The sequence below is a fragment of the Phoca vitulina genome, unplaced genomic scaffold (assembly GCF_004348235.1).
Source record: "Phoca vitulina isolate PV1807 unplaced genomic scaffold, GSC_HSeal_1.0 scaffold4, whole genome shotgun sequence".
In the NCBI taxonomy this organism is placed as follows: domain Eukaryota; kingdom Metazoa; phylum Chordata; class Mammalia; order Carnivora; family Phocidae; genus Phoca; species Phoca vitulina.
In genome coordinates, this window is record NW_022589707.1 from 48604396 (window position 1) to 48630736 (window position 26341).

The 26341-nt window shown below is 36.2% G+C and overlaps 1 protein-coding gene across 13 annotated transcripts in view; it reads right to left on the reverse strand.

The window, feature by feature from the left end:
* HDAC9 (histone deacetylase 9) overlaps positions 1-26341 on the reverse strand; it is a 912577-nt gene that overhangs the window by 245036 nt on the left and 641200 nt on the right. For all 13 annotated transcript variants that reach the window (XM_032401986.1, XM_032401978.1, XM_032401976.1 and 10 more), the window contains one exon: positions 21986-22035. In XM_032401986.1, the coding sequence (XP_032257877.1) occupies positions 21986-22035 (50 nt within the window). The remainder of the gene's footprint in view (positions 1-21985; positions 22036-26341) is intronic.

The following is a 26341-nucleotide window of genomic DNA, read 5'->3' on the forward strand; positions in this document are numbered from 1 at the left end:
AGAAAGAAAGAAAGAAAGAAAGAAAGAAAGAAAGAAAGAAAGAAAGAAAGAAAAGAAAAAGAAAGAAAGAAAGAAAAGAAAAAGAAAGAAAGAAAGAAAGAAAGAAAGAAAGAAAAGGAAAGGGAAGAAAGAAAGAAAGGAAAAAAGAACAAGAGATAGGAAAAAAAGTCCAGCAATTTATAAGCACATAGCAATTATTCATACTAGTCTCCTAAAATAGTTAGGAAGATGCTGTCTCTATGGAGGCATAGAGGTAGAAAAGAGAGTAAGGGCCCAAAAAGGACCAGTTACGTAACTACTTATAAAAATTTAGCCACTAGGTAATACTATTCACATCTGAAAGAAGAACATCATGTTGTAATCTCTATATCTATAAAAGATAAAAAGGAGGACTGCTGAATCAAACCTGATCTATGAAACATGAATGGCGGAAACAATTCATTCACTTGAGTCACAGCAGAATGCAATTCAGGAAATATACAGAGGAAGTGATAGAAACCTAATAAGGACATTTCAGGTTTTTTATTTTTATTGTATATTCCCTTACTCTATAAAGCTCTGATCTTTATTATTTATAAATAACAATGACAATAATAATAATGATTTCATAATTATAGAGTACTTATTAAGATCCAGGCACTATGCCTAGATACAATTCTTACAACAACCATTGGCATAGATGCTATTATTAAGCACTTCTGTAATGAAATTCAGAGAGGTTATTTAGCTAGTAATTAGTGCAGCTGGAATGAGAACTTGGAAAAAAAAGAGTATAAACTTTTAATCCATATTGATTTTTTTATGCTAGTAAAATAAAAATCTAAATAAACTAAATAAAAACAAAAAGATTCTAATTTTATTTATAGAATCAAAGATCTTCCTACTGAAATATATCAGCTAAGACCTGATAACACCAATATTTTATCTTTAAAGGTATTGAAATTCTACCATATAAAATTGCTAAAATATTCAAAAAATTCAAATAGCGCAAGTTATATCTGGAGTAGTTGGGCACTTTCTAATTTGTTTGCCATTACACTAAAGCAGTAGTTCTCAATGGGGGTGCTTTTGCCCACCACCTCTCCCCACTCAGGGGCCATTTGGGAATTTCTGGAGACATTTTTGGTTGTCAAGACTGAAGGACCAGGTAAGCTTCTAGCCTCTGTTGGGTAGAAGCCAGGAATGCTGCTAAACATCTTACAGTGCAACAGGACAGTACATGAAAGAAGTATCTTGCCCAAAATGTCAATGCCAAGGTTGAGAAATCCTGCCCTAGAAACACTGAGACCCTATAAATAACAGTGCTACCTTCTTCATATTGGCTGCTAGAAATCTCAAAGTAAAATTTGTGGTCCTTGTCTAGTAAAAAATAGTAGCTATTATAACACACGCTTTATATGCTAATCTCAGTCCTACCTCATTGTATTTTCACTTTTGCATGATGACACCTACTTCGAATACACACACACACACACACACACACACACACACACACACACATACACTTCATGTTTGTTTTGAAAGCTGCTTTAAATCCTTTACGGAATATAGCAAGAATAAAAGGAAAATATAGAGAAAGAAAGAATAAGAAGCAAAAAGAACAGAGAGAGAATGCAGAGAAGAGGAGAGAGAGGGAACAGGGAGGAAATTGCTTTATATTTTCATTGTTAACTTTTTAAAGTTGTGTTTTCTCTCTTGCCTTTTCTTGGGAATAAACCAAGAATGATTTTTATCAACATTGTTCTTTTCCTGAATTTATCCAAATAATTTTGTCTCCTGAATAGAATCGACACTAATATAAACTTATACTAAAGGGTTGTTCTGTCTTTTTCAGTTTCTTCAGTTTCGCAAATGGTAGTGACAGCCAAGAAAAAACTTTCACAGATCTTCCCATCTTTTGCTTCAATCTCAACTTTTTTTTTCCTAATACATCAAAGAAAGGGATGGCAATTTCTTTTAATTATTTCAAAAAAGAAATAATTACATAATATCAGTGGCAAAATAAAAGATCAAAGACATCATAAGATTATTGGCATCTATACCAATAAGAAAATAGAAACAGACAAGTTCTACCTATTAAAAGTCAAGTCCTTGAGAAATGTTTGTTGATGAGAATGTTGGGTTTGTCCGTGCATACAGTAAGGCTGCTATGATTCATTTTGTTTAGTGGAAATATCTAAGTGCTATTTGTGAATACATTCACACTTCCAAGTGTTCACTTCCTTCCAAGTGTTCATTTCCTTTGAAACAGATTCTGAGTATCTGAGAGCTGGGTATACTATTTCAAAAACCAGTGCTTTCACAGTTTCTTTTACTCCAGTCTGCATTAGGAGCATGAATTAAAATGACTAAAATCCACAGTCAGGATTTTGCAAGAAATCAAGAATGCTTCCTGAGTGCCACTCCCTCTCCTTATTCAGAAGCCTCTGTGCATGTGCATATCTTTCCGGTAACCACTTAATTGCTTTCAGTTTTCTCCTTTTTTAAAAAAATTGTTTACTCTGAGGATGACCACATAAAAATGGACAGCAAAATAAAAGTGTGACACACAATGCACGAAATAATCAGAGTTCTAAGTAAGCTAACTCTCTGAAAGCTTTGTCACTGAATAATATACATTACCAATGTAATTTATGGTTTTAAAAACAGCAATAACAATAGCAAGCTTCTCCCTAAATACTTCTCAGACCTGCAGCAGCTATAATTTAAATATTAACTAAGGGGTATTGGTGACCCTTTATATAGACAAATACAATCCATGAACAGGAAAAAGTACAAAAAAATAGCTTAGAGAGGTTTACATACAGAAGTGGTGCAAATTCGGGCTCTAGTAGTAGCCACATGTTCAAAAGACTCCAGAGGTCAGAGTGGAAATGTAGATGTAATGTAATGTAAGGTAAATGAGAGCCGTGCCCTTGGTGTAATTTTCCAATCTTAAAGATTGAGAAGAATTCCATTTTTAAAAACTCCCCAGCCAGGCTAAAAGATTATCTATGTACTAAATATGGCTCCTGGGCTATCAGTACATAACTTTTGCTGTCCAGGGTGACTTGCTTCTACAAAATGTTTGAAAATTCTAAAGTAGGAGGTGGAGAGTATAACTAAGGGGGTATGTTTATAAAGGATTCTAGCTTTGTCTGAGGATAAGGGTAGAGCAATGATGCTCAGGTTAACATTTCAAGTAAATGCTACAAATATTCACAGCACTACAAAAAGTTTCATTGCACATTAAAATTTGTTACTTGAGAAACTACACAGTGGTGAAATATATAATTAATTCAGCAATGTTTTTAAATTAATTTGAAGTTTATTAATTGCAGTAATGCCTATGGGCATTTAAAAATGTAGCCTCTTATTTCTGACACATCTACCCTAATAAAAAATGCTGAATAAATAATTAATTAGTTAACCGTGGGGGAGGGGGTTGGAGCTAAGGTCACAAGGCAGGCAAGTAACCTGAGCTGTCTAATACAGGGGTAAATGGATTCTTGTAAAGAGGAAAGAGAAAATAAAGCAGAAGAAATATTAAATACATAATGACTGAGAACTTCTCAAAAACAGTGAAACCATAGATCCAAAAGATTCAGACCATAACTAGAAAAAAAAATGCCATCAATTCAACTATACAAACAGATAAAACCACACCTAGCACATCACAAACTGCTAAAAACTAAAAATCTTGAAGGCAGCCAGAGAAAAGATAGATCACATAAAATCTTGAACTAAGACAGGAACTTTGGCAGATTTCTTAGCAGAAACTATTTAAGCTAGAAAACAATGGAATGACAACTTCAACGTTTTCAAAGGAAACAAAAGGTCTATCAGAATTCCATACTAACAAAAATATCTTCAAAAAAATATCTTTAAAAGGTGAAATAAACATTTTTCAGAAAAATAACTGCTGAAGTATTATACTTCCATCAGACCTGAGTTACAAAAAATGGTAAAGAAAATCGCTGAGGAAATGAAGAGTGCTAAAAATGATAATAATGAAGGCTTTCACATAAAAGAGACCTTTTTTTCTTATTTTTATTCCTTTAAAACACTGACTATCTAAAGCAAAAATAATAAAAATTTTATTGAGGGGTTTAGGATATATGTAAAAATCAGATGTATCACAACAAAGTATGTAGAATGGAAGGAGAGAACACAAATAAACTGCTACAGGATTTTCGTATTATATATGAAGTAGTATATACTACCCAAAGGCTGACTTTGGTATGTATTAATAGGTATAAATGCTAGAGAAAATACTAAAAATATAGATAAAAACTAATAAACCGATAGTGGAAATAAACGATATAATTTTTAAAAATATTCAATCCAAAGGAAAGCAGTAAAAGAAAAACAAGCAAAAACCAGATGTAACAAATATAAAACAAATAACAAGATGGTCAATTTAAATTCAACCATAGCAAAAACCACTGGTCTAGAATACTGCTACACAGTTTGGTCCATGGAACCATGGTGGTCCCATTCTACAACAAGATAAACAAAAGCAAGCATTTAGCAACTTCTATAGCAATTGTTTAGAATAATTTTATATCTGTTCAATCCAATGAGTTTTTATTTTATACTTTTGTATCTCATTTTTAGTAATCCTTTTTTATTGCATTTTACAAAAGCATTGCTCTATGACAGGAAATAAAAAGTAAGCAAGCAAAATCTTGTCCTTTACCACGTAATAATTTGAGGAGCATTGATTTCATAAAGAAAGGACTTTCCTCCCAAATTGTACACAAGAACTCTATTTGAGTAAGAGAGGTAGAAAGAAAAGGTGAAACTAGAGGTAAAATTAGAAATGTGTATTAGGTGGGGTGCCTGGGTGGCTCAGACGGTTGAGCAACTGACACTTGATATTAGCTCAGGTCATGATCTCACGGTCATGGAATCAAGTCCCACGTAGGGCTCGGTCAGTGGGGAGTCTACTGGAGAAAATTTTCTCTCTCCCTCTCCCTTTCCCCTCCCCCAACTTGTGCATGTGCGCATGCACACACGCTCGCTCTCTAAAATAAATAAATAAATCTTAAAAAAAAATGTGTTAGTTTTTTTCTTTTAATTACTGCCTTTTTTTTTTTTTTTTTAGATTTTACTTATTTATTTGAGAGAGAGAGCGCCCACACAGAAGGTGGGAGAAAAATAGAGGCGGAGGTACAGGGAGAGAAAGAATCTCAAGCAGACTCCCCTCTGACTGCAAACCCGACACAGAGCTCAAGCTCTCGACCCTGAGATCATGACCTGAGCCAAAACTAAGAGTTGGATGCTTAACCAACTGAGTCACCCAGGCACCCCATGGAAGTAGTTTTATTAATAAATTAGCCTGCATAAGATAAGTCATACACCAAGAGAGAATGACCAACAATAAGACCTTAAAAACTACCACTTACAAATTGTTCAAACTTGGACAAGCTTATTAACCAAACTCTAAATAAAAATGGAGATGATACCACCTTCTTCATAGGATTATACTGCCTTTGTCATAGGATTATTATTAGCATTAGTCAATGCATGCAAAGTGCTTAATATAGTGCAACACAATAGTGAAAGCAGTAAGCTCTCAGTAAATGTTCACTAAGTAAAAAAATCCCAGAGTTTTGGTTCCAACATTACTTTCTATTCTGCAGCACATCAAAAACAAAAATCATCTGTGATATTGCTGGAAGCCAGAAACTACTTCTAATCAGAAAGCTACATTTTTTTTTTTTTTTTTAGCTGCATATGGATCTAGTTCAACTGGAGTTTCCTGAATGAATGTTCGCCTTTTCCAAGCACATCCAGCGTAGCTCAATCATTGGCACCCGAAACAAAGCTAATGCTCTGAAAAGCCGCACATGATAGAAATTAAGCTACCTGTACTGAAAGTGGATGTGAAAGTATTTAAAAGGGAAAGAGAATGACTTAGAAGAAAAGGAATTTAGGCACAGTCTCCTTTGTATAAACGCAGTTTGTTGATTCTTTTCGGAAATATTCCCAGAATTAAATATAATACTAATTTACCCATTAACAGAACAGGTTTCATATGCACTGTGCATGGTTAATGTTGTACATGATTCTTCCACGGATGCCTTGAATATTTCACCCTCAAAGTTGGGAACTAAAACTCCTCAGCCAATACTAAGCAGTTGAGTAAGCAGCTGCTGCTATGCTATGCTGCTGCTTGGGCCACGGGGCATTTCTGAATAATTGAGTTTAAGCTTAAATAATGATCAGATGCCCCTAGAAACCTCCTGAGAGACACCAGACTCAACAAAGAAAGAGGTTTTCATCACAGTACTGATTCTGTGCCATTTTAGGCACATTGTATAAAAGTTAAAACTATGAAAGAAATTAAGCATCTTTTTAACTTTTGCATTACAGCAGGTAATGTATATCAGGTAAAGTATATCATTTAAATTGATCATCCATTGTGGATCAGCTATTTCTGCAGACAGTATCCTGATTCGGTAACTTAGAAATTATCTAATATCTTTAAATCACTGAAATCATTTCAGTTTGATTTAATTTCTAAGAAACTTTAGTTTTAATTTTTCCACATAGCTTATTCTGTTTTAAGCTCTATACAGTATGTATAATGGCATCTGCAAGCCAAATGTCTTGTTTGTTTTAGGAAATAGAATACCTTTTTTCACTTAAGAGGTATTTGAGAATTTCAGTATTTTTCTATCCTCAAGCCTCTATTCTTATGGTCTAGAGCTGAAGATTCCAGTACATATTTTCTTTCCAGGAAGAGTAAAAGTGGGGGTGGGAGTAGGAAAGATTCAGAGAGAGAAAAGCCTAGTTTGTTAGTGAATTCAGTGGAAGAGATAATAAAGTCAAATTTATTACCCAAAGAAAGCATAAAGTAAGTATCTCTGGTCAGTATCTAAAGAAAGATGTAGGAGATGGATTGGAGCACCAAGTAAGTGCTGGACACTGTGTTAAACATTTTAGAAACATTACCTAATTCATTCCCCATGATAGCCTCATAAAGGTATTTTTAGTCGCTTTTACAAAAGAGGAATCTCAGCTTCAGAGAGCTTAAGTAACTCGAACAGTTACACAGTTGATAAGGCACAGAACTGGGATTTCAATCAAAGTCAACCATAGATACGGATATTGTTAGGGATGGAATTGTGCTCCCCCAAATGCAAATGATAAAGACCTAACCTCAAAGTGACCATATTTATACATAGGGCCTTTAACGAGGTAGCATGACCGGTATCCTTGTAAGTAGAGGAAGAGACACCAGTGATGTGCACACACACAAAAAGTCATGTGAGGACACTGAAAAACTGGCCATCTGCAAACCAAGGAGAGAGGCCTAAGGAGAAACGAATCCTGCCTACAACTTGATCTTGAACTTCTAATCTCTAGAACTATAAAAATATATATATATTTTTAAAACAACATAGAGTTGACCAAATCTTCATTGCTGTCAGGGATAGGATAAAGGCACATATTTTTCTACCCTGGGCATTAGCATCTCAAGAAGAAAGGGGGAATGATTATTTAAAAAGTTAATCAGGTTTTTTAAGTACATGTTTTTGTTTTGTTTGTTTTGTATGTGTTTGTTTTTTTTTTCTGTTCTCTCTGGATTTCTTTGCAGTATAGGCTAGTTATATGATGTTCCAAATGCAGGATGACTGTGAAGCTTGGAAAGCAATCAATTTTGACTTCATGGGCATACTTGAGCTATTGTTTAGGAACACCTTATATTTATATAGCTGCTAGTAAACAACAATTTGTTGTTTAAGTTACCCAGTCAGTGATATCTTTTTACGGCAGGCTGAACAAATACAGATAGGAACTTAAAAAAAGATTTTCTATATTGTGTGTTCTATAGATATTTTCTTAATGATATATGATGAGAGCTAGTGTTAAGTGCCATGAGTGCAGGGCTATGGGTATCTTCAGGGTCTGACACATAATAGATCCTTAATAAATGTCAAGAAAATCAATTAATGAATGAAAAAAGGTTAATTCTATGTAATATATTTCTTGACAGGGTTTGACTGTGGCTAAAAAATCTAAAATGTGAAAATCCACTCCCCACTGAAGTCCTGCATTACATCACTAATTTAGTGAAGAACATTTCTCTATTCTTCAGTTAGCACCACACCTAGATTTATAGCTTTCATTTGCTAGCAACAGGTGCCTCCTTTCTCTGGCTTGACAACCAGCAACATCTGGGGTACTCCTAGTGCCCCAGACCTCTGTTGTCATGGTTCACCCCTTCTCCTCATAGAATTTCCATTTTTTATAACTATTGCCCAAAGGAGACAGGTTATCCCTGCAAGTCTTTTTTTTTTTTTAGATTTATTTATTTATTTGAGAGAGAAAGAGAGGATCTCAAGCAGACTCCCTGCTGAATGTGGAGCCTGATTTAGGGCTCAGTCCAACAGCCCTGAGATCATGACCTGAGCCAAAATCAAGAGCTGAACACTCAACCAACTGAGCCACCCAGGCATCCCTATCCCTATAAGTCTTAATCAACCAGATCTTCAATGTCAAGCTAATTGAAGCCTACTATCTGATTTATCCAGAAAAATTGATTTTTTAAAAAGTTGATTTAAATTTGGATAAAGTATTACCACATAGTAATGCTGTATTTGATCCCCAAAGGGGATGACAAACCATGTTTAATTAATCACCTCTACTTCAGAGGTAAATAAATGGAAGCCCAGAAAAATTAAATGATTTGCCCATCCACAGTCACATAGGATCTTGTCACTCAAAGTGTGGTCCATGGATCAGCAACACTGACATCACATGTATGGGTGTTTATAAGAGAGGCAGAATCTTAGGCCCCATCCAGTTCTATTGAATTAGAATCTATATCTTAGAGAAACACTTTTGAAGCAGTGACAATGTGGAGATTTGAATCCAAATATTCCAATATCTAAATCAAGTTTTTCTGCCCATGTGCCTCATCACAAGGGCTTCTAAAAACAATCCCCGCTCCGGGCGCCTGGGTGGCTCAGTCGTTAAGCATCTTCCTTGGGCTCAGGTCATGATCCCAGGGTCCTGGGATCAAGCCCTGCATCGGGCTCCCTGCTCAGCAGGAAGTCTGCTTCTCCCTCTTCCACTCCCCCTGCTTGTGTTCCCTCTCCTGCTGTGTCTCTCTGTCAAATAAATAAAATCTTAAAAAAAAAAAAAAATCCCTGCTCTCGCCTTACTAGTCACCCTAAAGTGCCATGATTCTAATGGGAGAACACTAGTTGGGTTGTATGATGTCAGATGAGACCTGAAGGTTTCAGGGCTTTGAAGAATCTTTTAGATCACACCCTTGAGGTAGCAGCTTATTTATTCTTTGCAAAACAAGACCTAATTAGGGCCACTCATCAGAGTGGAGTAGTGTCCACTCTCTACACACAGTTGCCACAGCTAACCTACATCATTACATTTGATCCTCACAATAATGCAATAAGAGAGGCCTGACTGTCCCCATTTTAAAGATGAAGAGGGGCGTCTCGGTGGCTCAGTTGGTTAAGCATCCAACTCTAGATTTTGGCTCAGGTCATGATCTCAGGGTCATGAGATCGAGCCCCATGTCGGCTCTGCGCTCAGGGTGGAGCCTGCTTAAAAGATTCTCTCTCCCTCTCCTTCTGCCCCTCCCCCTCCATTCATGCGTGCTTTCTCTCTTCCAAATAGAAAGAAAGAAAGAAAGAAAGAAAGAAAGAAAGAAAGAAAGAAAGAAAGAAAGAAAGAAAGAAGGAAAGAAGGAAAGAAAGAAAGAAAGAAAGAAAGAAAGAAAGAAAGAAAGAAAGAAAGAAAGAAAGAGGGAGGGAAAGAGAGAGGGAAAGAAAGAAAGAACGAATGAACTGACTTCAGATAAACAATAATTACTAAAAGAGAGACTGCTTTGCTGATTTCTCTGACTCCAGGTCTGGACAGAAGGACATATCTCCTAAAGTCATAAAACCACTCAGGGTGAGTTCTGCCATTATTTAGGTAGCAATACTTCAAAAACTCTCGAGACCCTTCTATAACTCTAGGTGACTGTCACTTTTTCCTCTCATATGATAATGTTGACAGTCATATTTCTGGGCTGAGGACCTATGGTATTCTTTATTCTTTGGCTTGCTCTGCAGCCTTTAACAATGGGTGTTCTCCCTTCTCCATGTGATACAACATGCCAGTTCTTTGAATGTATATATTCATTTCATGTTGGATGCTCTGCTGAAATCTTGAGACTTTTGAAATGGAGCTGGGATGGATTTATGATGACAATGGGTGGGGAACACACATGCTTCCTCTCTTTTGTTCCACAATGGGAGGAACACATGAATGACAGCCCATTCCTTTGGGATCACTTGTAGGTTATAATGCCCACACCTTAGCTTCTTTAGTCATGGTGAGATGAAAAAGAACCAGAGTGGCTATAGGGAGGACCTTCAGATTCCAAGTAAAACCATGGATATGATGAATGAATACTGTGACCGATATTCCATATGGAAAGAAGGCGTGAACTATTAATGGAGCAGCTGGAAGAGACAAGGGGCATGCCATGTACATTACTGCTCTACCACAAACCCCCTTCCAGTATGATCAACTGCTTTCTGGCAGCCCTACTGACCTTGCATGTACAATTTCTAAGTCACCCTCCATCTTCAGAAAAATATCCCTTTGATATTTATGTGCCAGTGATAAGAATAAGTACAGGAACATATTTGTTGTGGCAAAATGCTACATCTTGAGACTCTAAGGATTCTTAAGATACTAGTGGAATCAAGGATTTGCCAATAATATATGAATTCTTGTGGCTTATGTGGTCATTCAAGGAATCTAAGAGTCCTTATTGTTGTTATTCACAGTAATCTGGTCAGTCCTATCAAGACTGAGTTAGAAATAGAGCCAAGTAATACCATCTCAGTATTTTCTTACTACTTCATTTAATCTGATGAATATACTGTGGAAAGGGTATTTCATAATGTTCTAATCCTTGTAATCACTAGACAGTGCATATTAGATCCCTGTTCCTACCAAGACAGCTTAATTAACTCTGACCCAGTAGGTGTGTGAAATGAGAGTCTCTCTAACTCTTCCCACAGTAGTTTGGTCCAATGGCAGAGATTTTTCACTGTCTAGTTCGAATTAAAATGCTGTGTAGAGGTTCATAATTTTTTGCCCCAAATTAATGATGTCTGAGTGCATGGATTTAATACTTCATAGGAATTACAATAAAAAGAATGCTCTTGGCAAAAGAAACAATTGTGCTTTCTTATGGCTAGGATTATTCTCATTTGGGAAATGAGTGCTGATAATCATATGAGATTGACATTATGGTGAGTTGTGCGTGCATAGTACTGTGGTTAAGAGCTTGGGAATCAGAGATCTCTACTTCACCACCTACTAATTGTGTGACTTGAACAAGTTAGTCCCCTCTCTGAGCCTCAGTTTCCTTTTCTGCAGAATAGGAAGCCTCAGTTACACCTTTAGTAACAAGACTTCTGGGAATGCTGTGAGGATTAAAAGACATGAGGTAGGTTATCATTGGGAGCTGCATGTAAAGAATGGCTACTCTCTGATGTGAGACTGAATTAGTCCAGTTCTATGAGAATCAATAGGTATGTTTGAAAGGGTTTTCTGTCCCTGCTGAGGCCAGAACATCTTGCCTAATAGATCATCCCTTCATTAAGTCAACCTTCTGGGTCAAAGTTAAGGGTTATAATTTTAGTTAGATGTTTAGAGTACAGCCCTATATAATTTAGCTGAAATTTTTTATCGATTCATCCCATTTAATAATGAAGACACTGAGTATCACAAACAGAAAGTTAATAGAAAAACAGCCCTGGATTTCAGACTCCAAAGTTTGTGTTCCTTGTGCTATATACATGCAACACACAATTCGTCATGAACAAATAGAGAAGTCATCATACTCTGCTTCATGCACTAATCTAATGGGATCAATAAATCAGTTACCCTGAATCTAGCAGCTCAGATATAAATCAGCAAGGACCAGCTAGAGACAACTGAGGACACAATATAATAGTGTCTACTAAAGAAGCAGCTAAAATGTACATGAAAAACCACTCGGAAATATAATGCAAATGTCAGGGCATTTGCAATATACTTGAAAATGGACAGGTGTTAGAGTATTGTATCTAATTTGCAGCTGCACAATTTAAATGGGAAACTATGTCCAAATAACCCCAAAGCACACAATGCTGCTAAGATCTGGAGCTACCCAGATGTCTCACAGCCACAGCTTGGATAATTGTGCCCCCACTTTCAAGCTCCTCCATACCTCCAAGGTCAGATCTTAAGAGAGATTTCAGGATCTCAAGGTGTGACTATAAATCCACCACACCTCAATCCAGGAGTCAAAAAGGAGGCCAGGAATTCTGTGTGTTCTAGATAGAACAACCCTACCCCCCAAGATGGTCACATTTTCATAGGCAGGAGTGAAGATGGGGACCCAGAACTCTGAGCAGTCTGGACAAGCCTACTCTGGTGCCCCCTACTATCCCTCCTTAAGTTAATCACCACAAGAAGCCAGGACGCCCAGATCATCCCTCACTCATCAATGCCAAGCTCCAAAAGGTAACACTTCCCATTAACCACCATTTCTGTCCCCAGATTCCATACCATCTTCTTTCCTTGCTTTCTTCTCTACATAATATTCATCATTATGAACACATATTTGAACTAATGGGTATTTGTTTATCTGTCTTCCCCACAAGAATATAAGTTCCACCAGGATAGAATTTTTCTTCTGTTTTACTCATTGCTGTACTTACAGTTCCTGGCTTATAATAAGCAATCAATAAATATTTATTATGTTAACAAGTGAATAAATGAGTGAATGAATTCTGCCCCAAGTTGAGGTAGCCTCCAGAAGCTGTAAGTATTTTAAGCCTAAAGCCAATTAGTATTGGGTATTTGACTTCTTTCATACTTGCTTTTAATAGAATAGTTAGCTGACGCTGGATAATGCACTTACTAGCTCTCAAAATGAAGATATGATGCCTCTGTCAAAGAAAGCTGAGAAAGGAAGCCTGTCTTGTACAAATATTTAATTAGAAAAATAACTTTGGATCTCGTTCAATGAAAAGACCAGATATTTTGCCTTCAGTCCATATCACCATGGACTCCCAGGTCCTTCTCACCAAAGTTGATGAATATAAAGGGAGGAAGATTAACACAGAGTAAAGTGGTATCCATAATAAGGGATATGAGTGAGAACTGAAAAGAAAATAAAAAATCTAAAAGAAGAATATGCAGCTAGAGTTGCTCCATACTTAGCACATAGGAGTCTCTCAATACCTGTTTATTTAAAATTGAATGAATAATGTTGAAATGTCTAAAGGAGAGGCAATAGGTTAAGGGGGAAAAAAAGTAATGTCTTTAGCAGCAAAGAATTTCACTATCTTCAGGCTTATTTTTTATTTCTTTGAATGGAAACACTTCAAAATGGTACAGGATCACTTTAAAGGATATTTACATGTGTCCACAGTAAATATTAATTAGAGACCATATACGCCATATTATTTAGAATATAGTAACAAAATAAACTAACCAAGTGATTTTGGATGCATGTCATTTTCAAATATAGCAGTCTTTTAATAGTCTTCATTTAAAAGCTTTGTTGCTAAGTCATTGATTAGTCTTTCAAGTCCTTAATTTCACTTATTATTTTAATCTTAAAATAAGACCTTGTATAGTAATAACGATGCTGCTTGCCTAGAAGTCAGGAGCTATAGGTTCTACCCAGGAGTTTGGAATGATTAAGTCTGAGGGAATATGCCATTAACTGCTTGTTATGGCTCAAGCATTCAGTAAACTAATTTTAGTTTTGGATTTTGAAAGAAAATGATATAATCTGAAAATGGAGAAATTACGCTTTACTAAACTTTCTCTGTCAAAACACTTAACAAAGACAAATCCAATAATGTTGTATCGATATTCTGTGTTGGATATTAGTTTGTTGTAGGGATGAATATCTGGATCAGAAACTATCCAGGGTAGAAATATGACAAATGAAAATATTAATGCAGTTTTTTCACATCAAAATGAAAAGGTGAGATGGGCCAGGATTTAGCTGCATTCCAAGCTGCACAACATAGAAACTGACCAAAGATTCCTTTTTTCTAAGTAGTTCTGTTTCCTTTATCAACTCTAAAAGTTCATCTAAACTCAGGCCTTATGTTTTCTTGACAGTCAGAAGTGGCAACCAGCAGATGATTGTATATTCAAATTTATTCAAGTACTTTTTAATTTCTCAGCGTTTTTGTTTCATAGAACTATAAATTTCTTGAATCCAAAGCTTAATGTTCATCAAATCCATTTACCTTTAGCAACAGGAGAGTCTACGTTTCAATTTCTTTAGAGAAATCAAATTATAGACCAGAGAAAAATTATAGAACAAGAAATTCCAGAAATGGATATATTTTCTTCTCTGCGTTTGACATTACTTTGGTTGACAGTGTTGCTCATATAGTTTTTATAGGTGTTGTGGTCCTGAGAATGTGAAAAACACATGTATACAGTTTTGATGATGGCATTTTTAAGGTATCTCATGTTGACAACAGAAGAATTTTAATAGCTGTTCTTATATTCATGTGTACTTTAAATAAGAAAATGAAAATGGAATTTCAAAATGTATCCTGTTGTGCTTAGCCATAAAGTAAAAGCAATAGAAAGAATTTAATCACAAATGAGATACTACAGCTAAGTGAATTAGGGAGGAAGTTAAGGTTTTCATTTCTAATTGCCCTCTTTCCTACAATGAACACTTAAAGATTATATACAATTTTACATTTAGTAGTAAACACAGAGTTATGTATATATGTTTATTTCTGTGGGGAGTGTCATCTACTTCCCTGCAACTATTATTGAGTATATACAATTAGCATAATCTATGCAATATTAGAAAATTCCTTTGTTATTTAGAAGGGATTTCCTAGCTTGCATAATATTTTGTACTGTATTTTCCACATCTGGGGCAACATGATCTTTTTGTGGAATCCACATCATGAACCAAAACTCTGAAACAATTTCACTAGGGCAGCTTATCAGTTTTACTTTTTCCAGGTGCTATGGGGTGTTCCTGCTAGTATCATTTGCATCCAGTTTAAAACCAATGAAAATCCAAATAGGAGAAGAGGAGATGGGGAAAAGACAGATTCCAAATCTTAACGGATCCTCACTGTGCTGGAGGGAAGAGGGCTGTGATGCATCTCTGATAGCAGCAGTGGAGGAAATGAAGCACTGACTGCAAGCCAAGTTTGAGCTTGGCTTTAACATTAATACAGGGGAAATCGACATTATCCTGATTACTGCATGTAAGAAACAGATGCCACCCCCACATCTTTCTGCAGATGTAACAACAGACATTGTGCCTGCTCAGGATAACTGGGTGGAAATAGCACATAATGCGTATACTTATGATAAAAGGAAGGGGTTACTGACTCAATATCAAAACTTCAGAACGTACAAATTTTGGCATAAACATTAGGTTTTTTGTTGTTGTTGCTTTAGGGAAAAAAAATTCCTTACTAATCAGCAATAGCTTAGTGTGACTGTTAAAAACATGGTGTGTTATTATGGCCTAAACAATTAATGCCTGGATATGCACCCCCATACCCCTCCCACAAACTCATAAAATATGTTCATTCCTTATCATTCTTGAAATTTTATTTAGCTTATTACTACTTAAATAGTCCCAACAACGCTCTTCTTTCTTTTCTGTTCTGGAAGCCCCCTCCTCTGTGTTCTCAAAGCACATTTGTCCAAATCAGCACAATGAACAGGCTATGAGCAACTGAGAAAAGGGGTCTCATTAGTCTTTGCATTCCTGCACCTTATCTAATCACTGGCAAAAAGTCTTCTTTTTCCTGCCCTTCACTCTTCATTTGATGGCAATATGTTATGTCTTCTAAATTACTGATTGTGTTTCAAAGAAAACCACTCTAAATAGCAGGAGAAAAATGTATTAATCAAATATTTCTGTTACACTGAATTTAACTGTATGTCCACAGATTTGGTCATAAGATAAATCATTTTCTGATATTATAATACAAAAGAGAAAGTCAGAGAGGTCCTTTAAAAGACTTGCCACCAGAACATTTTTTTCTTTTTTTACTGTTATGGGGAAGACCCAATGTAACGTAACGGGTAAAATAATACAAAGATACAAATGTAGTAGAAAATAGCAGACAATTTTCTTTTGAATGTATGTGTGTGTGTGTGTGTATATGTAGTATTTACATATATGTAAATTTTATATCTCAGAGGGGAGAGCTTACATTTTAAGTTTGACAGAATGAAAAACTTGAGACATTTCATCCAAACCTGCCTCCTATACAGTGAGTATAGTTAGTACCTAACTGAAATGTCTGCTGAAAACCTCAGGGCAATTGAAATGAGCCTTAAATTACCTCCCCATAACCACCTAATCCTTCTCCCCATCTCTCCCTTTCCAAATCACAAAAATGACATCTCTAACCTCCACAGTGTGTCAGATTTAGGAGTAATCAAATAGAATACGGGCAGAGTAAAAGTTTGTAATAAAAAGCCAGCCTCGTGTTCACAGACTGACTGAGTTGCTGCTAGAGAAGGTACCTTGATTAAAACTCACAGAGCCTCATTTTTGGCACATCTTTGACCAGTTAGGCAGGCCCAGATTCTGCCCATGCTCAGCAATTCCTCATTCCTCCTAGGGAACTGTTCTGCCTCTTCCACAGCTCCTCCTCCTCCAATTAAGGGTCTGACACTGCCCATTGACCACGTTTATTTTTCTGCCTTTTGGCACCAGGAGCTTGTCTGTTGTAGGATAAAAGTGGAATTCTCTGCTGTCTGCAGGGCTTTCCCCAGGGAACAGAGCATGAAACCCAAACTTATATATAAAATCATATCCTGTTTGCAAACATCATATTCCCTTTGCTTCTCACTAATCTGGTCCTATAAACCCCAGCACAGCTTGAGAGCCCATTCCTCATCTAAACAAATGCCATAAGCTCCTTTATACTTTTACAACCATGTCAAAAAATAATATTGCCTGCCAATAGTGATGTGATTGGAGTTGCCTCCTCCGAGCCATAAAAGAAGTGCAGAGTCTGTTATCAATTTCTCTAAGTGTATCAAGGGAATTATGGGTCGATTCAGTTCCAAGTTATAAATGACAACTCAAAAGCCGCAGAAGCGTTTGAAGCCGGGAGCTGATGACGACATTATCATAAAAGCCTGCTCGTCCTTGCTTTTGTGGTTTTTTTGTGGCCTATCAAGTGAAGAGGGAAAAATAAAGCTGAGAAATGATTTCAAGATTTCTTCACACAGCAGCAGGTCAGATGGCCAGAAAAAAATGATCACTATTTTTAGTGATATACCCTTAGGAGTGAGAACTAAAGTGGTCCTGCACTGGCTTTTATTTCCAGAGTCCCTTAATTATCTATTTCATTAGATGATGGCCAAGTCCTGGGATTTGGTAAAATGCTCTCTGCAACTGAGGCATTTTCTTGTAGTGCAATCACACACTAATGAGAAGTGAGTCTTGCCATAGTAACAAACAAAATGAGAACCAAACAAAAAGGAATTAGAAACCCTTGCGATTGTTGCTCAAAATGCAATTCTGGAAAATATACTTTAAAGCACCTTACATACCATTTGCCCATTGAGCAACTTAACCAACTACTGGCAAATTATCATAAGCAAAAAGTACACTTATCATGATGAGCACTGGGTAATGTTTAGAATTGTTGAATCACTGTATTTTACACCTAAAACTAATATAACACTATATGTTAACTATACTGTAATTAAAAAACTTAAAAAATTATCATATGCAATTTTAGGAGAAAACTTAATAAGAAGTAGGGATTTTCTGATTTCACAATGTCCCAGGCAGTCTCCCCAGAAGCCAGTCAATCCATCAGCCTTCAGTAGGTATATATTAAAGCCACCTAGTAGCATGGTGTATATTCTAGGGACTGGAGTTTACTTTAATAATTGGGGAGTATTAAGTATTTTGGAATTTAAACCAATAATGTGAGCTGGAAGAGTGCCTTAACACAAGAGCAATTTTGGTGGTTTCCAAGTTCTCTGAAGTGCCCCATGTTGTGAAGTTGGACCACTCTCAGTTCATACTGGCTATCTTTGTATATTTAATATGTCTAGGACTGTCCCAAAGGTAAGGACTGGTACAAATCTAGAGGATTCTCTTAGGACTTATATCAAAACGCAAGATCTGAAGGGCAAGAAGGTTTTTGAATGCCTAAGAACACAATTTGGTTTCTGGAAAAGAAAAAAAAAAAGGCCAAATCAAACTAGTTCTCTAGAGTACCAACACGGACAAGCTTGTGCGTGCACACACACGCATCATACACATGTTCACATTCACTTGGACCTACATAAAACCACCAGAAGACCTTCAGAAGACCAAGAGGCCAATCTAATAAACAGAAGTGCCTCTCTCCAGGCTTCTCCAGCACTGAAGTCAAACTAATCCAGTCTTCCACCTCCTGCCTCTGCTTGCTGAAGCTAGATTTACCTACTACCATTGCTGCCACCAAGGATAAAGTCAGTGTTTGGGGACTTAGTAAGGACTTATTTTGATACTGACTGTGCTTTGTATTGGACATACAGGGACAAAAGCAGTACTCATTCTTCATTCCTTGGGCACTTCAAAGAGTTTACTAGAGCAGTTCTAGCTAAAGAATAAGAAGTTACCTTGGTATGGGTTACAGCAGATGAATAGACGTACTTTGTGTATCAAGGGATAGTGTAGTACAGGCACAATCCAAGTCAGACTTGGGAGGTGGATCCTAAGGAGTTGTCCTCATTTCAGCTCTGGGTCATGAATTAAGTGTAAAGGAGTAGGAATTTGGTGACCATCACTCTTTTAACAGCTTTGATTTTCTCTCCATCGTTGTACCCTCTAATTAGCTATTAGTTTTGTTTCATTCTTTGCTTCATTCACAGGTAATCAGCCATTCCCTTTAAAATGAGCACTTGGGATTTTATAAAAGAAGCACAAAAGCCAATGAATCCTATTTTAAAAGTCAGTTTATCCTCTGCTTTCTCAAATGATTTTGTAAGTTCCTGGCTTCACAGTGGGTTTGCTAAAAATAAGGAAGGATTAATAGGATGGTGACTGTCTTGTGCTCAGGGTCAAAAAGTGAAGCTCACTGGTGAGTTGCCACAAAAGGGACCACACTATACCAGCCACACTGTTGCACTGCTAGGCTCTAGGGACTGTGGCTGGCCTAAAACAAAATAAAACAAAACAAAACAAAACAAAAGATGAAAATCACGGAAGGACCTAATGAGCTCTTTTAGAACACCTGCACATGGACATGCACATCAACCTCATACTTTGAGCCTTTTACCCTTTACTGTGTGATTTCAGGAAAATAATGTCAGTTCTCTGAGCCTTGAGTTTCTCATCTGCAAAATGGTATTAATAATAACTATTTTAGGAAAAAAGACAGTCTCTTCAACAAATGGTGTTGGGAAAATTGGACAGCCACATGCAGAAGAATGAAACTGGACCATTTCCTTACACCACACACAAAAATAGACTCCAAATGGTTGAAAGACCTAAATATGAGACAGGAGTCCATCAAAATCCTAAAGGAGAACACAGGCAGCAACCTCTTCAACCTCAGCCGCAGCAACTTCTTCCTAGAAACATCACCAAAGGCAAGGGAAGCAAGGGCAAAAATGAACTATTGGGACCTCATTAAGATAAAAAGTTTTTGCACAGCAAAAGAAACAGTCAACAAAACCAAAAGACAACCGACAGAATGGGAGAAGATATTTGCAAATGACATATCAGATAAAGGGCTAGTATCCAAAATCTATAAAGAACTTCTTATACTCAACACCCAAAGAACATATGATCCAATGAAGAAATGGGCAGAAGACATGAACAGACATTTTTCCAAAGAAGACATCCAAATGGCCAACAGACACATGAAAAAGTGCTCAACATCACTCGGCATCAGGGAAATCCAAATCAAAACCTCAATGAGATACCACCTCACACCAGTCAGAATGGCTAAAATTAACAAGTCAGGAAACAACAGATGTTGGCGGGGATGCAGAGAAAGGGGAACCCTCCTACATTGTTGGTGGGAATGCAAGCTGGTGCCGCCACTCTGGAAAACAGTATGGAGGTTCCTCAAAAAGTTAAAAATAGAGCTACCATACGATCCAGCAATTGTACTACTGGGTATTTACCCCAAAGATACAAATGTAGGGATCCGAAGGGGTACATGCACCCCGATGTTTATAGCAGCAATGTCCACAATAGCCAAACTGTGGGAAGAGCCAAGATGTCCATCGACAGATGAATGGATAAAGAAGAAGTGGTATATATATACAATGGAATATTACGCAGCCATCAAAAGGAATGAGATCTTGCCATTTGCAATGACGTGGATGGAACTGGAGGGTGTTATGCTGAGCGAAATAAGTCAATCAGAGAAAGACATGTATCATATGACCTCACTGATATGAGGAATTCTTAATCTCAAGAAACAAACTGACAGTTGCTGGAGTGGTGGGGGTGGGAGGGATGGGGTGGCTGGGTGATAGACATTGGGGAGGGTATGTGCTATGGTGAGCGCTGTGAATTGTGCAAGACTGTTGAATCACAGATCTGTACCTCTGAAACAAATAATACAATACATGTTAAAAAAAAAAAAGAAGAAGAAGAAGAAGATAGCAAGAGGGGAAGAATGAAGGGGGGGAAATCAGAGGGGGAGACGAACCATGAGAGACTATGGACTCTGAGAAATAAACTGAGGGTTCTAGAGGGGAGGGGGGGTAGGAGGATGGGTTAGCCTGGTGATGGGTATTAAAGAGGGCACGTTCTGCATGGAGCACTGGGTGTTATGCACAAACAATGAATCATGGAACACTACATCAAAAACTAATGATGTAATGTATGGTGATTAACATAACAATAAAAATTTAAAAATTTAAAAATTAAAAAAAGAGCTAAAACTATGAAAAAAAATAAAAAGCACAGTTCTTGGGTAGAAGAAAAAATAATAATAATAACTATTTTACAAAGCTCTTATAAACCTCAGTTGTATGTTAACAAACTGTAAAATCCAAGCAGATATTGGGTGTTGTAGTTGCCATTCTTATATCTAGAGAGGGCAGAATCATAGGTGAAGGAATAGAAAGATTATCCTTGTGAAATCTAGAATCACTAAAACGACAGAATTAACTTAAAATATATGGCATTTCCCTGTATAAAATTTAGTTATAGCAAAATATTGCCTAAAATATGACATACACAGTTCTTTCCCTTCAATATTCAAGAAGCCTAAGTGATTTAAATTTCTCAATCCTTGAAACCTAATCTAGAATTGTGTTGTCCTAACATGACTTAACACTTAGTTCTATAGGATGACAGTTTGCTACTGGTAAGGGTTAATTTTAAATAGATTTCAGGTTAAAGGATGTGTTCTAATCATCCATAAAAATGTAGACATTTTTCTTCATATGTCACTGGATTCAAATAAATTTGTCCTTGAAATGTGGCATAAATATCCTGGGTCGAAAAAGGCTTTGTTAATTACTGAAGACAAAAATGGCCCTAGGGGTTCACAAACAAAATGTGCCACAAGGCAAAGCACTTTGTGAAGTTAATGCTATTTTCATCAGGAATATAATGTACTTGCATACTCAGTGTGACTCTATTGAGAACTGAATTCTGCTGCAAAACTGTTAAACCCTCTTGGGTTACCTTTTCTCCAGCTACATAAAAGTCTAGCAAAGCTAGCTTTACGGGAATGTGACCTGTGCAGTCCCACAGAACCCTAGAGTTAGAAGAGCCCCACAGTTGGATTAATTCACTGTGTCACCATCTTGAAATTCTTAATAAGTTTTGAGCACAGCAATTTGCATGTTTACTGGGAATTGAGCCCTATAAATTATTTAGCCAATCCTGAAGTCTAGGATAACTTTTACAGAGACACAGCCTGAATAGATAAATCAAAGGAGATATTTTTGGCAATTTATGTTATTTAAAAGCAGTAAACAAACTCATACTTACCCCAAGTCCACCACAAGGTAATGAAGAAAAAAACTTTTGAGAGACATCACCTACACGTTAAGAAGACATGTAAAAAATATATCAATTGGGAATATAATTATAATTTTAAAAATTTTAGTGTTTATTAACACATAATATCATGTCACATAGTATTTATCACTTGATTCAGAAGAAAATTAATCAAATTTTATATAGGTACAAACTTAAAGCAAATGAATTATTATTACATGTACAGTCTATTGCCCCACATGAACAAACACATACCTATGATATTTGAGTCTCAAAAAATTTTTAGCTGCCCTACACATCATTTAATATATCACAACATCTCATATATATTTTACTTAAAATAACTCAGCTATTCTCTGAGTGTATCCCTCTAAAGTGATGTTTTGAGCCACAAGTTTTTGAAAAATACTGTCATTTTTTAAATGTTTTAAATATTAAAACATCTACTCAAATACACAGACTTATTCTCAATTTCTACTTCAGATATAACTAAGAGAAAGTATACTATAAGCCTCTTCAAAATCCATTTTTAAACAAACAAGTCAGAAAACACTATAATAAGGATAACCCTTTTGGGAAATCTCTATAATGTAAATAGAAATATATCTTCTTTAAAATATATACCAAAGTCTTGCTTGTGACTGTCTTAGAATTGATATTTCATGGAATTTTCAATCATTTTGTTTACCTACATTTTCATTTTCTACATTACCTACCACATTTAATACAGAAAACAAAAATATTCACTCCTATACCTCTCTGCAAGATAATTAAAGGAAAAGGCAATGATCATTTCTATCCCAAATCCTTTGTTGTAATGATGATCAGTGAAATAAAAAATAATGAAAATTGAAAATACGTTTGCGGCAGCCTTCACATGACATGTCAGTAAAAGTCTAACTAGATTTTGTTGTCAAAGAACATTTACTTTGTAAACAATAAATTGTTTGAGATGATTTTTCAAATGCAATTGCTAACAGATGGGAAATGATAAAAATATAAGTGCAAATGAAAAAAATAAGACATCTCATTACATATAAGGGTGGGAAAAAAAGAAAAAAATGAGAAATCAACAGAAAAAAATAAGGAAAAAATAATGGAAAAATGTTAAAACTGGAATAAGGACATCAATAAAATACATGAAAAAATTTACAGGTAGCTTGGCGAAGAGCAAAGTTTTCTTAAGTGGTTGTTGCTCATAACAATGATATTTCTGTATTCTTGAATATTTTGCAAGGATGTATTGGTCACAATTAATTTCACATGTTAAAATATATAACACAATTGAATGAATTTCAATTAAATGTGCATGCACCATGACAGATACTAACCCCTCCCCCTCTATGTTGGGAGGGACTGGGGGAGAAAGAGGGATGCATGGGAGTGAAAAGGGTTAAAGAGAGGGAAAATATCTTAATGCTTAGAAATTTCTATATTTTGTACATACCAACTTTGATCTTTAAGACAGAAGTAAAAAGCCACAAAAATTCAAATTTCATAAAAAAAAGAAAAAAAAAACAAATTTCATAAGGAACAAAAAAAGGATGAAAAGTTAAACTTTTATTTTTTTTTTTTAAAGATTTTATTTATTTATTTGACAGAGACACACAGCAAGAGAGGGAACACAAGCAAGGGGAGTGGGAGAGGGAGAAGCAGGCTTCCCGAGGAGCAGAGAGCCCGATGCGGGGCTCGATCCCAGGACCCTAGGATCATGACTTGAGCCGAAGGCAGACGCTTAACGACTGAGCCACCCAGGCGCCTTTTTTTTTTTTTTTTTTTAAGTTAAACTTTTAAAAGAATGAGATTATTCACTTAGAATTTGCATGCACCATGCAAAGTTTCTGGATTCACAAGAAAAACTGAAGTAGTTCAGAGGTATTATCAAAGTTGAATTTAGGGGCACCTGGGTGGCTCAGTTATTTAAGCATCTGCCTTCAGCTTGGATCATGATCCCAGGGTCCTGGAATGGAGCCTTGCTCAAGCTTCCTGCTCAGTGGGAAGCGTGCTTCTTCCTCTCCCTCTGCCCCTCCCCCCAGTTCATGCGTGCGCTCTCTTCCTCTCAAATAAATCTTCCCCAAAAAAGCTGAATTTTGTGCTTAAAATCAGGATCTAACAATGGCAACATCCCTGTTTATCTTTACTCATGTAGCCTACACACAATATTGAAATTGCTGCACTGATCCCTGAGAGGTACCTATGGAACTCCTCATGTGTATCTAAAGCTAACTCTAAAATCATCAACCATATGAATATTATCCCACATTAAATACTAAAATCTAATGACATATATGGCCAATTTATTTAAATAAAACTGTAAAAACTACTAAGATATGGAAGCAGCCCAAGTGTCCATCGACTAATGAATAAGGATAAAGATGTGCTATATATATACAATGGAATATTACCCAGCCATAAAAAATAATGAAATCTTGCTATTTGCAACAACATGGCTGGAGCTAGAGAGTATAATGCTAAGCAAAATATGTCAATGATAGAAAAACAAATACCAGGGGCGCCTGGGTGGCTCAGTCGGTTAAGCCGCTGCCTTCGGCCCAAGTCATGATCCCGGAGTCCTGGGATCAAGCCCCGCATCGATCTCCTTGCTCAGCAGGGAGCCTGCTTCTCCCTTTCCTTCCCACTCTTGTTCTCTCGCTATCTCTCTCTCTCTCTCAAATAAATAAATAAAATCTTTAAAGAAAGAAAGAAAGAAAGAAAGAAAAATAAATACCATATGACTTCACTCACATGTAGAATTTGAGAAAAAAGCCTGGGTGGCTCAGTCAGTTAAGCGCTGGACTCTTGATTTCGGTTCAGGTCATGATCTCTGGGTCCTGGGATTGAGCCCTGAGTCAAGCTCCACCCTGGGCATGGAGTCTGCTTAAGATTCTCCCTCTCCTTCTGCCCCTCCCCTGCTCACTAGCTCATGCGTACATGCTTTCTCTCTCTCTCTCTCTCTCCCTCCTTCCCTCTCTCTCTCCCAAAAAAGAAGACAAAAACCCACAAAAACCAAAAAGCGGGCAAAGGGAAATAGAGAGAGAGACAAACCACAAAACAGACTCTTAATTATAGAAAACAAACTGATGGTTACCAGGGAGAGGGAGGGAATGGATTAAATAGGTGATGGAGATTAAGGACTGCACTTGCTGTGATGAGCACCTGGTGTTGTACAGACTGCTGAATCACTCTATCATACACCCGAAACTAATATTAACACTGTATGTTAACTAACTAGAATTAAAATAAAAAGTTAAAAAAAAAAAAGAATGGGGATGGGTATATTCCAATAAAATTTCATCAATGGACAATGACAAAAAATCCTGTAAAAACTCAACTATTGACACTTGGTGTTTTCATGGCAAACATACATGAAAAAGACCTTTGTCCAGGTTCTAAATTATACATTGGAATTCACTTTTAAATCATCACATTTTAAAATGATAGTTGTCAACTATTTTGAGAAAATCAGTTTTGTCCAAGTGTCAAATTTCATTAAAAAAATCAGTAGTATTGCCATGTTTCATAAGTAAAACAGTTTGGACTTGCTGAAGTTTCTCTCTCCATTTCTTCTACAGATATGTCCTTTCTCTTAAAATGTGGAATAATGGTTGTTTGAAACATCTCTCAAACACCTATGTGTAAGTTTATCCCAATTAAATTCAAAGTACCTACACCTATGCCTAGGATGATTTATCATTTGAGACCATAGTTAGAATAAAAAAATTAAGGAGATTTTCTACTAAATTAAAAAATTTCATTCAAGGACATAGCTTCCTATCTTTAAATACATGAGTATTTTTACCTCATAAAACCATGAAAGTTAATGTTCAATTTACTTGATCTTTGTGGTAAACTAGGTGGGATTATTAATTCATGTTAAAGTAAGGACATTGATTAAACAGTATCCATAGCAAAATAAGTCCTTTATGTAAAAGATCTGCATATTCAAAGACTGATTCCTTCAAAAGAAATTAGAAAAAAAACATAGATTATTTATGTTTGGACTGACTTGCCTTTATATTAATACATAACTTTAATTCTACTATACAAATTATTTCTCATCATTGAATTTTAACATGTTTTTTAAAAATTGAGTAATATTTGTTTCCATTTCTGTCATTTTCTCTCCAAGCTACCACTACCCACCCTGCATGTGTGCACATGCTCACATACACTCGCCCGTATGCCTTTACTTCATAAATTTAGGGATGCCTGCCACTTGTTTTAAAAAGGCAGAATGGAAGCATTAGAATGTTAATTTCCCTTTATAATTGCTTTATAAGATGCCTGCCTATTACATGTCATATACTTGCTTTTGTGGGGTTTTTTAAAGATTATTTACTTATTTAT